At 45.0% G+C, this 13,350-nt stretch overlaps 1 protein-coding gene across 3 annotated transcripts in view; it reads left to right on the top strand.

Annotated features, from left to right (window-relative positions):
- The first annotated feature begins 11,284 nt into the window (after positions 1-11,284).
- dok1b (docking protein 1b) overlaps positions 11,285-13,350 on the top strand; it is a 68,905-nt gene continuing 66,839 nt past the window's right edge. The window contains exon 1 of one of the 3 annotated variants that reach the window (XM_048539388.2): positions 11,285-11,546. In XM_048539388.2, coding sequence (XP_048395345.1) covers positions 11,490-11,546 — 57 coding nt within the window. In that variant the 5' untranslated portion in view covers positions 11,285-11,489. Of the gene's footprint in view, positions 11,547-11,608; positions 11,656-12,102; positions 12,151-13,350 lie in introns of those variants that run through there. The other 2 variants (XM_059650548.1, XM_048539396.2) reach the window with 2 other exon arrangements.

The following is a 13,350-nucleotide window of genomic DNA, read 5'->3' as shown; positions in this document are numbered from 1 at the left end:
CTGACCAGATGTCCCAAATAAATCTAATACCATTTGCCAGCATTTGGCCCATATCCCTCTTAAACCCTTCCTATTCGTGTACCCATGCAGATACCTTTTAAATGTTATTGTACCTGCCTCCACCACATCCCCTGGCACCACCCTGTGCATGGAAAAAATTGTCCCTTTGATCCCTTTTAAATCTCTTCCTTCAACTTAAGCCTATGTTCTCTAGTTTTGGACTCTTCCTCTCTCCTCCCACCCCCACCTTGGAGAAAAGATCTTGTCTATTTACCCTATCCATGTCCCTCATGATTTTATAAACTTCTATAAGGTCACCCCTCGGCTTCCATTGCTCCAGGGGAAATAGCCCCAGTCTATTCACTCAACTCCTATACTCAATGATAACAGTGTTGGAGCTGGAGGAACACAGCAGGCCAGGCAGCATTAGAAGAGCAGGAAAGCCAACATTTTGGGTCTGGACTCTTCTGCAGAAATGGGAGAGGGGAAGTGGGCTCTGAAATACCTGCTGAGGTCTTTCCAGAGGGAGGAGGGTAACTTCTTCAAGGTATGCATCCCAAGAAGAGGCTTTGCAGTGAGGTTATAACTCATTCAGAGATGGTAAGAACTGCTGATGCTGGAGTTTGAGACCTGTACTCAATAGCCTGACCAATAAAGGCTAGAAACATACAGGGAAGGCGATGGTTTAGTGGTATTATTGATGGACAGTTAATCTAGAGACCCAGATAACATTCCAAGGACCCAGGTTTGAATCCTGCCATGGCAGGTGGAATTTGAATTCAATAAACATATCTGGACTTAAGAATCTAATGATGACCATGAATCCATTACTGATTGTCAGGAAAAACCCATCTGGTTCACTAATGTCCTTTAGGGATGGAAACTGCCATCTTTACCTGGACTGGCCTACATATGACTCCAGACCCACAGCAATGTGGTTGGCTCTTAACTGCTCTCTGGGCAGTTTGGGATGGGCAATGAATGCTGCCTGGTCAGCAATGCCCTCATCCTGTTAATGAGTAAAGGATACCAAATGCCTTCATTGCTACCCTGTCTATCTGCAACTCCACTTTCAAGGAACTACGTACCTGCACTCCAAGGTCTAGAAAGATTTTCTGTGTTTGTCCCATCATAGCCTTTCATATCCTCCATTAAATCATCTTTTAACCTTTGCTGCTGTAAGAATCTGAGAACAGTTTCAGTTTCTCAAGTCTCTCCCTCTAACTGAAGGTATCCATCCACAAATACAAGCGAGTGAGGAAAAACTGTATGACCTGTTTCAGTACCTCAGCCTAGGAAGATGTTACAATCCACACGTCCCTGATAACAGCCAATCGTTTTGTCAGTGAGGTGGGGGGAGCTAATAGGGAGGGTGGAGCAAGTTTTAGGTTACTCACTGCATATTTGGGTTAGAAAGTGAAATCCCTGAAACCATGTTGAGGGATTAGCTGTAAAACTGCTGAGGAAGACCTAAACACTGCACCCCCAAACCCTGAATGACATGGATAATTTGAAATTTAAGTGAAGGCAATGGCCTGATGATATTATTGCTAGGCTATTAATCCTGTAACTCAGCTAACTTCTGCAGACCTGGAGCGTGTCCAGCAGGGATTCACACGGATGATCCCTGGAATGGTAGGTCTAACGTATGATGAGTGGCTAAGGATCCTGGGATTGTATTCATTAGCGTTTAGAAAGTTGAGGAGAGATCTAATAGAAACTTACAAGATAATGTATGGCTTAGAAAGGGTGGACGCTAGGAAGTTGTTTCCGTTAGGCGGGGAGACTAGGACCCGTGGGCACAGCCTTAGAATTAGAGGGGGTAAATTTAAAACGGAAATGAGGAGACATTTCTTCAGCCAGAGAGTGGTGGGCTTGTGGAATTCATTGCCACGGAGTGCAGTGGAGGCCGGGATGTTAGATGCCTTCAAGGCAGAGATCGACAAATTCTTGATCTCACAAGGGATCAAGGGCCACGGGGAGAGTGCAGGGAAGTGGAGTTAAAATGCCCATGAGCCATGATTAAATGGCGGCGTGGACTCGATGGGCCAAATGGCCTTACTTCCACTCCTATGTCTTATGGTTTTACGGACCTGGGTTCAAATCCTGCCTTAACAGATGGTAGAATTTGAATCCAATAAGTAATTGGAATGAAGGGTTTTATGGTGTCAATGAAACCATTGTCAATTTTCTGAAAAAGAATACATCTTTACCTCATCTGGCCTACATGTGACCCCAGACTCACCGCACTGTGAATGACTGTTAACTGTGCTCTGGGCAAAACAGCGATGGGCAATAAATGCTGCCCTAGCCTGAAATGCCCATATCCCTTGGGTGAATTGAAGTTAAATTGTGCTCTGCTTGAATTTAAAGAAACAAGACATTCTAATGCCTATACTGTTTGAAAGTTGGGCTTTTTTTTAATAAGCTCTATGTAAATTCAAGATGGCATCAGAACTTCAGTCAGAGCTCATCTGCTTCTTTCTCTTTTGGTTTCTCTCTTTATCCTTTGTGTTTCCTTTTATTCAATGAATCCCTACAGTGTGGAAACAGGTTCTTTGGCCCAACAAACACCAACCCTCTGAAGAGCATCCCAACCAGACCCATCCCCTCCCCCTTTTCACTATGGGTAATTTAGCATGGCCAATCCACCTAGCCTGCATATCTTTGGAGTGTGGGAGGAAACCCACTCAGATTATGTGCAAACACCATACAGACAGTCACCTGAGGGTGGAATCGAACCGAGATCCCTAGAGCTGTGAGGCAGCAGTGCTAACCACTGAGGCATCCTGTACCTTGCCCTTTCTTCTCCCAGCCTTGGTGCTGATTCCAGAGGCATCCTCTCCACATAGCACTGGGAGTCTTCGGTGGCTCATGGTGGTCTATCAGCAGCCTGCAGTGATCTCTTGGCTCGGACTGGGAGTCTTTTGGCTGTCCATGATGGTGTCTCAGTGGCCCATGGCAGTCTCTTGGCCGGGCGTTTGAGGGAGCCGGCGGTGAGTGCAGGTCCCAGTACCTACCTGGTGATCGGATTCTGCGAGCGGGTCCTGCCTGGGCACGTTCTGGAGGCAGCAGGAGGAGATCAGAGAGGACAACTTCAGCAGCAGTGGCACCGATCATTTCAGCCTGACACGGGAAGAGCGAGCATTTGCTGTGGTGGCAAACACGGGCAGCTGAGGTCTCTTAGAGAGTGAGCTAAGCAAAGGAGATTGGGTCCCAAGCAAGCACTTATCAAAAACTGTTGAACTTTTAACTTGTATCAGTGATAATGGGAACTGCAGATGCTGGAGAATCCAAGATAACAAAGTGTGGAGCTGGATGAACACACCAGGCTAAGCAGCATCTCAGGAGCACAAAAGCTGACGTTTCGGGCCAGACCCTTCATCAGAGATCTAGGCCCGAAACGTCAGCTTTTGTGCTCCTGAGATGCTGCTTGGCCTGCTGTGTTCATCCAGCTCTACACTTTGTTATCTTGAACTTTTAACTTGATTCCTTTATTTTTCTTGTCTATATTAAGAAGTACTTTAATGTTAACTATTACCTCATTTATTTATTTTTCTACTTATTCGATGAGTGTCTGTAATGTTTAACTTTTTAACTTTGTTTCTTTTACTACTTTCTACCCAAGGATTTTGTACCCATTACCTTTGTATCTAAGATGGGTCATTGGGGTCATTTAAGAGACTGCTGGATATGTATATGGTCACAGAAATTTGAGGGTGCATACATGAGGATCAATGGTCGGCACAACATTGTGGGCTGAAGGGCCTGTTCTGTGCTGTACTGTTCTATGTTCTATGTTCTATGGTGCTGTGTGGTGACATTAGACACTTTTCGCTATATTCCTGTACTTCTGTACTGAGTACATGTGACAATAAAACTTAAATCTAAAATCTAATCCATTGTTTGTGTTCATTTGAATAGTCTGTGGGGTCCAACTTCAGGTCTGTATTCCTGGTCCTGTAATTGTTAAACTCTCTTCACTGCAGTACCAATTTTAACATAAGAGCCCCTTTTCATTTGAATTAACATTGAAGACATTTCCACTTTGCTTTACCCTCCCTTCTCCAAAACCCCCTACCACACCCCGCACCCCCCACAATCACCTATTCTCTAAACTTGCCCTACTTTTGTTATTTCCAAGTGGCAAGTTCATACACACTTTTGTTTCACTGTGTTTAATAGTAGAATGATTTCACTCGCAATACATTCTATTCTGTCTCCTCCAGAATTTGAAAACTTTACTACATCTTAACAGATTCAACTTAAAATATTTTTTGCATGAGTTTTGTGGTGAATATTCCCTGTTAATATAGTATGTGTCTTCCATCACTCCTGCAAAGTAAATTTCATTTTTCTTATGATCTATAAAAATATAGAAATGTAAAATGTAGGAGCAGAAGTAGGCCATTCAGCTCTTGAAGCCTATTCCACCATTCACTATGATCATGGCTTATCATTCAACTCAGTCCCCGATTCCCGCTTTTTCTCCATACCATTTATCCCTGTAAGTTTGTATGTTGCTATCTGCAAATCACAAATTTGGGGATTGAGTCATTATACACAGATTTGACCACATAATCCAGGCCATGTTCTGAATTCTGTTTATCTGCTTTTCTCCTTCAATGCTTTGCATCAGCAAGAACACAAATATGCAATGTCAAGAACCTTGAAGATAATTTAGACGAAAAATTGATAAAGAAACTGGCTTCCTTTCTAAGCAACTATTATTCATCTGCACAAAATGTAAGCTGATGCTCCCAGCACCAGTCCCGAGGAAGTGCTGAACTAAGATGTTGCCTTTACGGAATGAGTGGAGGTCTCATTAGTTTCTTTTTAGGTGAATGTCAGACGTTCCATGGTACTTTTTGGACAAAAGACAATTTCTCACTGGTGCTCATTTTTAAGACGTTATTAATGGGAAGTGAGCAGCACTAGCGAGGTCAGCATTTATTGCCCATCCTGAATTGCCCTACAGAAGGCAGTGGGGAGCAGCCTTCGTGAATTGCTTTGGGTTGTAGGTTGACCCACAATATTGTACAGGGAGTTCTGGGTTTTTGACAATGACAGTGAAGGAACGGCGCTATATGTCAAAGTCAGGATGGTGAGTGGCTTGGAGGGGAACTGGCAAGTGGTGCCTCCATCCTTGTATTTGGTAGAGGCAATATTGGCACTATTTATCCTTCGTTCAACATAAATAACACGGTAATTATTTGTGGGAGCTTGCTGTACAACCTGAGTGCTTTCAATCCCATGTTGCAACAGTGGCTACACAACAACTATTATTTGTTGGCTGTAAAATGCTGTGGAATGTTCTAAGTTATGGAGTCCTGGAGCACAGAAACAGCCAGTTTTGTCCAACAGTTTCCCAAACTAAACCCATCCCATTTGCCTGCATTTCATCCAAATACTTTTAAATCTTTCCTATTCATGCATCTGTCTTTAACTGTTGTAACTCTACATGCGTCTATGACTTTCTCAGGCAGCTCATTCCACATACAAAACACTCTCAGTCTGAAAACGTTGTCCCTTGCGATTTCTTAAATTTTTCTCCTCTCACCTTAAAGTTGTGACCTCTAATTTTGCATTCCCCAAGCCTAGGGAAAAAACCTTGTCCATTCACCTTATCCATGCCTCCCATGGTTTTATAAACCTCTATAACGTCACCCATCAACCTCCTATGCCACAGTGAAAAAAATCCCAGGTTATCCAGCCTCTCCTTATAACTCAAACTCTCCAGTCCCAGTAACATCAATTACGAAGAAAGTAATAACCGCACATTTGGACAATGAAATGGAAATCCTATCTGACTAATTTACTAGAGATTTTCAAGTAAGTCTCAATCAGCATGCCATGTCAGTCACTATAAAACTGGAAATCCTTCATATGAGTGTGTACCTTTGCCAGTTCAAAATCTACAATGTTTCTTGCACCAGATCCAATACATCACCATCATCCATTGTGAGTCAAAAAGGATGGGGTGCACAAGAGATCAAAATTATCGGAACACAAAGCTCTTGGAGGATTATGGGTCTTGAAGATGATGGGTTGAAGTCCAGGTAAACAACATCAATGGCTTTTGGCTAGATTTGGAACAGTGAGTTGGGGGAACTCCTAAAACCACCAGGTGGATGCTAGACCGGCTCCTACGCCTCTCCCCTCACCTCCATCCCAGGCCCCAAAAAAACCTTCCATGTTAAACAGATGCTCACCTGCACCTCTGCTAATGTGGTATATTGAATCTGCTGTTCCCAATGTGGCCTCCTGTACATTTGGGAAACCAAGTGGAGGCTCGGAGACCGCTTTGTGGAACACCTGCATTCGGTTCATGACAAACAACACCTCCCAGTTGCGAAACACTTCAACTTCCACTCCCACTCCTTGGACGACATGTCCATTCTGGACGTCCTCCACAACGATGCCACCCGAAGGCTGGAGGAACACCACCTCATATTCCGCCTTGGAACCCTGCAGGCCAATGGTCTCAATGTGGACCTTACAAGCTTCAAAGTCTCCCTGCCCCCGATGTCATCCAAAGACCAGTCCCATCTCGTCCCCACCTCCTTGACCTGTTCATCTTCTCTCCCACCTATTCACTCATCCTACCTCACTGACCAAACCCCACCCCCACTTTCTATCTACAAGCATTATCCCCACCTCCTTGGCCTGTCCATCTTCTCCCCCGACCTACCCACCCCTCCCTCCTCACAGATCAACACCCATCACAACTCCCTACCTACACTCACCTGTACTGGCGTCATCCTCGCTTCCTTGACCTGTCCGTCTTCTCTCCACCTATCTGCCCCTCTATCCATCTTCTATCATCACCTCCCCCTCTCTCTATTTATTTCAGAGCCCCCTTTGCTTCTCCCATTTCTGAAGAAGGGTCCAGACCCGAAATGTCAGCTTTCCTGCTCCTCTGATGCTGCCTGGCCTGCTGTGTTCATCCAGCTCGACATCTTGTTATCTCAGACTCCAGCATTGGCAGTTCCGACTATCTCTACCAAGATGCAGTATTGTTTTCCATCCTATCCAGTGTGAAACATCTGAGTGTTGTTGGAACTGTAGGCATTTAGGCAAGTGAAATTTATTCCATCACATTCCTGACTTTGCCTTGCAAGTAGGTGAGCACGTAAATCCTGTGCAGGCCAACTGATGGAGGTATTCACCAACATCTTCAACCTCTCCCTCCTACAAACTGAAGTCGCCAGCTGCTTCAAGAGGACCACCATCATCCCAGTACCAATGAAAACACATACAGTGTGTCTTAATGACTACCACCGAGTCGATCTGACTTCAATAATCATGAAGTGCTTCCAGAGGCTGGTCATGGCCCACATCAACTCCAGTCTCCCAGTCTGCCTTCATCCCCCACAATTTGCCTACCAACACAACAGGTCCACAGCAGATACCATTTCCCTAGCCCTGCACTTACCCCAGAACACCTGGACAACTAGGACACCTATGCCAGACTCCTGCTCATCAACTACAGCTCCAACCTCAATACCATTATCCCCTCCAAACTGATCTCAAACCTCCGAGACCTTGGTCTTGGCTCCGCCCTCTGCAACTGGATCCTCAGCTTTCTGACCCATAGGCCGCAATCAGTGAGGGTAGGTAACTGTACCCCCTCCACAATAACACTCAACACTGGAGCCCCCGAAGATGCATCCTCAGCCCCCCACTGCACTCGCTGTACACACACAACTGTGCTGCCAAATTCTGAATGAATGCTATCTATAAGTTTGCTGACAACCCCACCATGGTAGGACAGATATATAACAATGATGAGTCAGTGTACAGGAAGCAGATAAGGGATCAGTGGCATGGTGCAGTGAGAACAAGCTCTCTCTCAATGTCAGCAAAACTAAAGAACAGATCATTGACTTCAGAAAGAAAGGAGGAGAACATACTCGCATGTACGCCAACGGAGCTGATGTTGAGAGGATGCACAGTGTCAAGTTCCTAGAAGTGACAATAACCGACAGCCTGTCCTGGCCTTCCCATGTTGATGTGATGGTCAAGAAGGCACAACAACGTCTCTTCTTCCTCAGACGGCGCAGGAAATTTGGCATGTCCATAAGGTCCATCACCAACTTCTACAGATGCACCATTGAAAGCATACTATCTGGGTGCATTTTGGCCTGGTACGGCAACTGCTCTGCCCAGGACCCTAAGAAACTATAGAAGGTGATGTGCGCAGCCCGGACCATCAGAGAAGCCAACCTTCCATCCTTGGAATCCACTTATGTGGCTCGATGCTGTGGAAAGGCGGCCAACATCATCAAAGACCCATCACACCCCAGCAATGACCTCCTGCAATCTCTTTTGTCAGGCAGAAGATACAGAAGGTTGAACACACACACGTGCAGGTTCAGGAACAGCTTCTTCCTAGCTATTACCAGACTGTTGAATGGACTCTCTAGCATCAAATAACGTTGATCTTGCTAACATCTGTCTCACCCAACACACGGCCTGTGCAATGTATATGCCTCTAAGACAATAAATAAATCAAATCAACTCACGTGATGAGCAGGCTTTGGAGAGTTAGAGTGATGAGTTATTTCTAGAATTCCAGTCTCTTGTAGCTGTAATATCTCTGTGGCTAGTGTAGTTCCTGATTAGTGGTAATCCGCAGGATATTGATGGTATGGGATTCAGTGATGATGATGCCAATGGGAGCCAAGATGAAATGGTTAGGTTCTCTCTTATTGGAGATGGCTACTCTCAGGCACATAAGTTGCCACTTAGCCGTTTAAGCTGTATGGTAGCTCAGTGGTTAGCACTGCTGCCTCACAGCACCACAGACACACCCTCAGGTGACTGTCTGTGTGGAGCTTGTACATTCTCCCCTTTTCTGCTGGGTGCTCAGGTTTTCTCCCACAGTGCAGAGATGTGCAGGTTTAGGTGGATTGGCCATGCTAAATTGTGCATCGTGTCCAGGGATGTGCAGGTTAGATTGATTAGCCATGGATAATGCAGGGTTACAGAGTAGGGTACGGGGTCTGGATCTGGGTGGGATGCTCTTTGGAAGGTTGGTGTGGACTTGATGGGCTGAATGGCCTGTTTCCACACTGTGGGGTTATGTGATTCTAAGCCTGAATGTTTTCCATAACATGTTAACTGCAGGCACTGATCACATCTGTATCTGAGGATCAGCAAATGGTGCTAAACATTGTGCGATCATTGGCAAATGTCCACATTTTTGACCTTATGATAGATAAAAGGTCATTGATGAATCAGCTGAAGATGTTCGGGTCTAAGACACTACCCTAAGAAGCTCCTGCAGTGGCATTGTGAGACTGAGATGTTTGACCTTCAAACTATCTTCCTTTGTGCTAGGAGCCCAATCAGTGGAGAGATTCCCTCGACTCAGTATTGACTTCTGCTCTGCTTGGGCTCCTTGACGAGATGCTTTTGTTAAACACTGACTTCATATTAAGGGCAGATGCTCTCAGCTCACTTTGCTTCTTGAATTCAGCCATTTTGTTCAAAGCTGCACAGCGATAAGGTCTGCAGCTAAGTGTCTTTGGTGAAAGGAAATCAAACTGAGCATTGATGAGCTGGATAGTGGTGTGCAAGTGTTATTTGATAACACACTGTTGACACCTTCGATCAATTTGCTGATGAACAAAAATAGACAGGAGTGCTGGCAATTGGCCAAATAAGATCTGTCAAATATTTTGTGGCCAGGACATGTTTATGCTAACTGCTAGTGCAGTCGCTGTAGTGGAACAGTTTGGCTTGGGGGTGCTAATTCTGAACCACAAGTCTATTACTGGAATGGAAATATAGAAACATCAAAAATAGGAGCAGGAGTAGGCCATTTGGCCCTTTGAGCTTGCTCCACCATTCAATGCGATCATGGCTGATCATCCAACTCATGCCTCTCTTTCTTATTTCTCCCCCACTACCCTTTAACCCCTCCAGCTCTAAGAACTAAAGCTCCTATAACTCTAACTCCTTGAAAACATTCAATGATTTGCCTTAATATCTTTCTGTGACAGTGAATTCCACAGACTCACCACTCTGTGGGTGAAGACATTTCTCCTCATCTCAGTCCTAAATGGTCTACCCTCTATTATTAGACTGTGGCCCCACGTTCTGGATTCACCAGGCATCCAGGATATCCTGTGGCATCTCAGGAACACAAAAGCTGACATGGGTCTAGGCCCGAAACGTCAGCTTTTGTGCTCCTGAGATGCTGCTGGGCCTGCTGTGTTCATCCAGCCTCACATTTTGTTGTCTTGGATTCTCCAGCATCTGCAGTTCCCATTATCACTGATCCAGAATATCCTTGTGTTTATCCCATCTAGTCCTATCAGAATTTCGTAGGTGTCTATGAGAACTCCCCCTCCCAACTAATTCTTTTGAATTCCATTGAATATAATCCTCACTAATCCAGTCTCTCTTTTTACATCAGTCCTGATGTCCCAGGAATCAGTCTGGTAAATTTTTTTTGCATTCCCTCCATTGTCAGAACATCCTTCCACAGATAAGGTGTGGTCTCACCAAGGTCTTGTACAATTGCAGTAAGACATCCCTGCTACTGTACTTGAAACAACTTGCTATGAAGGCCAGCATAAAGCCAAGTTTTGTTGCCGCTCTCCCTTTCCTGCCCTATCAGCAATCAGATAATAATCTGCCTTCCCATTTTTGCTGCCAATGTGGATTACCACACATTTATCCACATCATTCTCCACCAGAGCTGGATGAACACAGCCAGCCAAGCAGCATCAGAGGGGCAGGAAGGCTATCTTGGGCCTGAAATGTTAGCCTTCCTGCTCCTCTGATGCTGCTTGGTCTGCTGTGTTCATCCAGTTTACACCTTGTAATCTCTGGGTTCTTAACTCCCAGTTCTTAGTATCAAAGCGCCTAAAAAGATGAGGACATTCGGTCCATTGTTCTAGTGCTGACCTTATGATACCAAACTAGTCCTACCCCTCTCCCCGTGCTGTTTCGAATTCTGTTTTTCAAATATTTAACCCATTTCGTTTTGTTAATCTGCTTTCCTTCAAATAGTTCATTCCAGATCAAATTTGGAGTGTTGAAACCAGATATCTTAACATTTCTAACCTCCCCTTCGGTGTGGCTGAACATTGTGGGCCATCTACCTATAAAAAAATTACATTAATCGCGTTCAAATGGGAAAGGCAAGACTGTTATTTTGAAACAGACGGGAGCGTAGTGGGAGGAGACAGCCCCGCCCAGTGGGTTAGTTTCAAACAAGCCTTGCAGTGCAGAGAGAGAGAGAGAGAGAGATAGGGCTGGAGCTGGAGCAGGAGCAGGAGCAGACCGAGAGGAAGAGAAGGTATTGAAACCAGCCACGAACCCCAGTTTAAAAAGTGGTTCAACAAACTAGGTCGAAAGTGGATACTTTAACTGGCCTAACGATGCGGAAGTAGCCAAATGCGCGGAAGTTTGGAGGAGAAACTTCGGAATACTTCACAGTAAGGTTTTATTATCAGAGAGAGAGACGAGACTGGAAGATGGACAAAGCCATCAAAGAGGGACAGTTGCATGTCTTGCTCCCCAAGTTCGGCAAGGTAGGGGCTCCAACTGATACTCGTTGATTTGGCATTTCAACTCAGTCGATTTCAGTCACAAATGAATTTGTTACTTGGGACAAATATGAAGTCACGGGAACCTCGACTGGTGGGAGCGCTGTTACGTTTAAAAGCAGATCGGCGGAACGTGTCGATCTGTGTCTGTTTACTTTTTATGACACTTTATGACAGATTTTAATGTATTATTTGTGAGCCTTTTCCCTCCCTTTATTATATACATCTGGAGTGTTTGACGGGAGGTTTTGAGCTGAGGGTAAGAAGAGCAGGTGTTTCCAGAACTGATTTGTGGAGAAATGTTCGGAATTTAGTTTTTTTTCTTGTGCTATAATTACTAATCCACTAGACACTAAAACGTCCGAATATGTTTTGGTGCTCAGTTCAGGGTGGATTAAGGTTAGTTAGGTGTATTAAACATTTTCTTTGCAGACTGTTATCTCTGCTCTGCAGAACAGTTGGAAAGCATGTTTGTGATTTGCCCCTCAGGTCTGGGGAATGGGGGTTGTGGGTATGTTGTGGGGTTACTGGGAGGGGAAGTGGTAGGTTCGTGGCCGCTGTCCTTCAGATGTGGTTGCTGCTGGCAAAGGTGGGTGTTTAATGTGTGAGCCTCGTCTCGCGGACAGTGGTTGCGGGGGTGGGGGCTGACCTTGTGAATCACTGAGGAGGGTCTTTCGACACTCTGTTCCTGAAGTCTGATCAGAGTCCCAGCGTAGTGGTGTGGTTCTGAATCCCATCTAGGCCCAGACTGGCTCAGAATAGCACCTTTCCTTCCCCAAAGTACACCAGTTGGACCTTTATGATAATGTACTGACTTGGGAGGTATTTGGGGCGGGGGTGGGGAAGGGGTGTTTTATGTGGTCACTTTTTTTTGTTTTTCTGATGAAGGGTCTAGGCCTGAAACGTCAGCTTTTGTGCTCCTGAGATGCTGCTTAGCCTGCTGTGTTCATCCAGCTTCACACTTTGTTATCTCAGATTCTCCAGCATCTGCAGTTCCCATTATCTCAGTCTTGTTTGTGGGATTGGATCTGTGGCTGTTAAACAAGTAGGGCCCTTGCAGTACAACAATATCTTTTGTAATTCATGTGCATTTTCAGAATGGTCACTAGTTAGTGATTTGAATAGCTTTCCTCATTCCCTTCTTTTCAAGTTTGATTTTGGGAGTTGGCTATTAATCACCATCAGCTGTTGTGAGATGTTAGAGAATTTCCTTGGACCACTGCGGTTGGAATGGTGAAAGTGGCATTTCAGGATAACTCCACCCCTCTCTTTTTCTTTAAATTAGTCCACGAGTCTGAAGGCTGATTGTAACAACTCCAACTTAGGTTAGCTGGTCTTGGAGTAATACAGATGTACAGCGTGGAAACCGACCCTTCAGTTAAACTCATCCATGCCGACCAGATACTCTAAATAAATCTAGTCCCGCTTGTCAGCATTTGGCCCATTTCCCTCTAAACCCTTCCTATTCATGTCCCCATCCAGATGCTTTTTAAATGTTGTAATTGTACCGGCCTCCACCACTTCCTCTGGTAGGTCATTCCATACACGCACCACCCTCTGGTACAAAATTTCAGTTCTTAGGCCCCTTTTTATATCATTCCCATCTCTCCTTTAAAGCTTTGCCCTCTAGTTTTGGACTCAACTACCCTGGGAAAAAGATTTTGTTTATCCACCCCATCCATGCACCTCATGACCTTATTGAGGTTTATAAGGTAGTCCCTCAGCCTCCGGTGTTCCACCAGTCGATTCACCCTCTCCCTATAGCTCAAATCATCTAACCATTGCAAGT

Source organism: Stegostoma tigrinum, chromosome 1, assembly GCF_030684315.1.
Source record: "Stegostoma tigrinum isolate sSteTig4 chromosome 1, sSteTig4.hap1, whole genome shotgun sequence".
NCBI lineage: Eukaryota > Metazoa > Chordata > Chondrichthyes > Orectolobiformes > Stegostomatidae > Stegostoma > Stegostoma tigrinum.
Note: the sequence above shows the minus strand (reverse complement) of the source record. Positions and strands in the feature narration are given on the sequence as shown.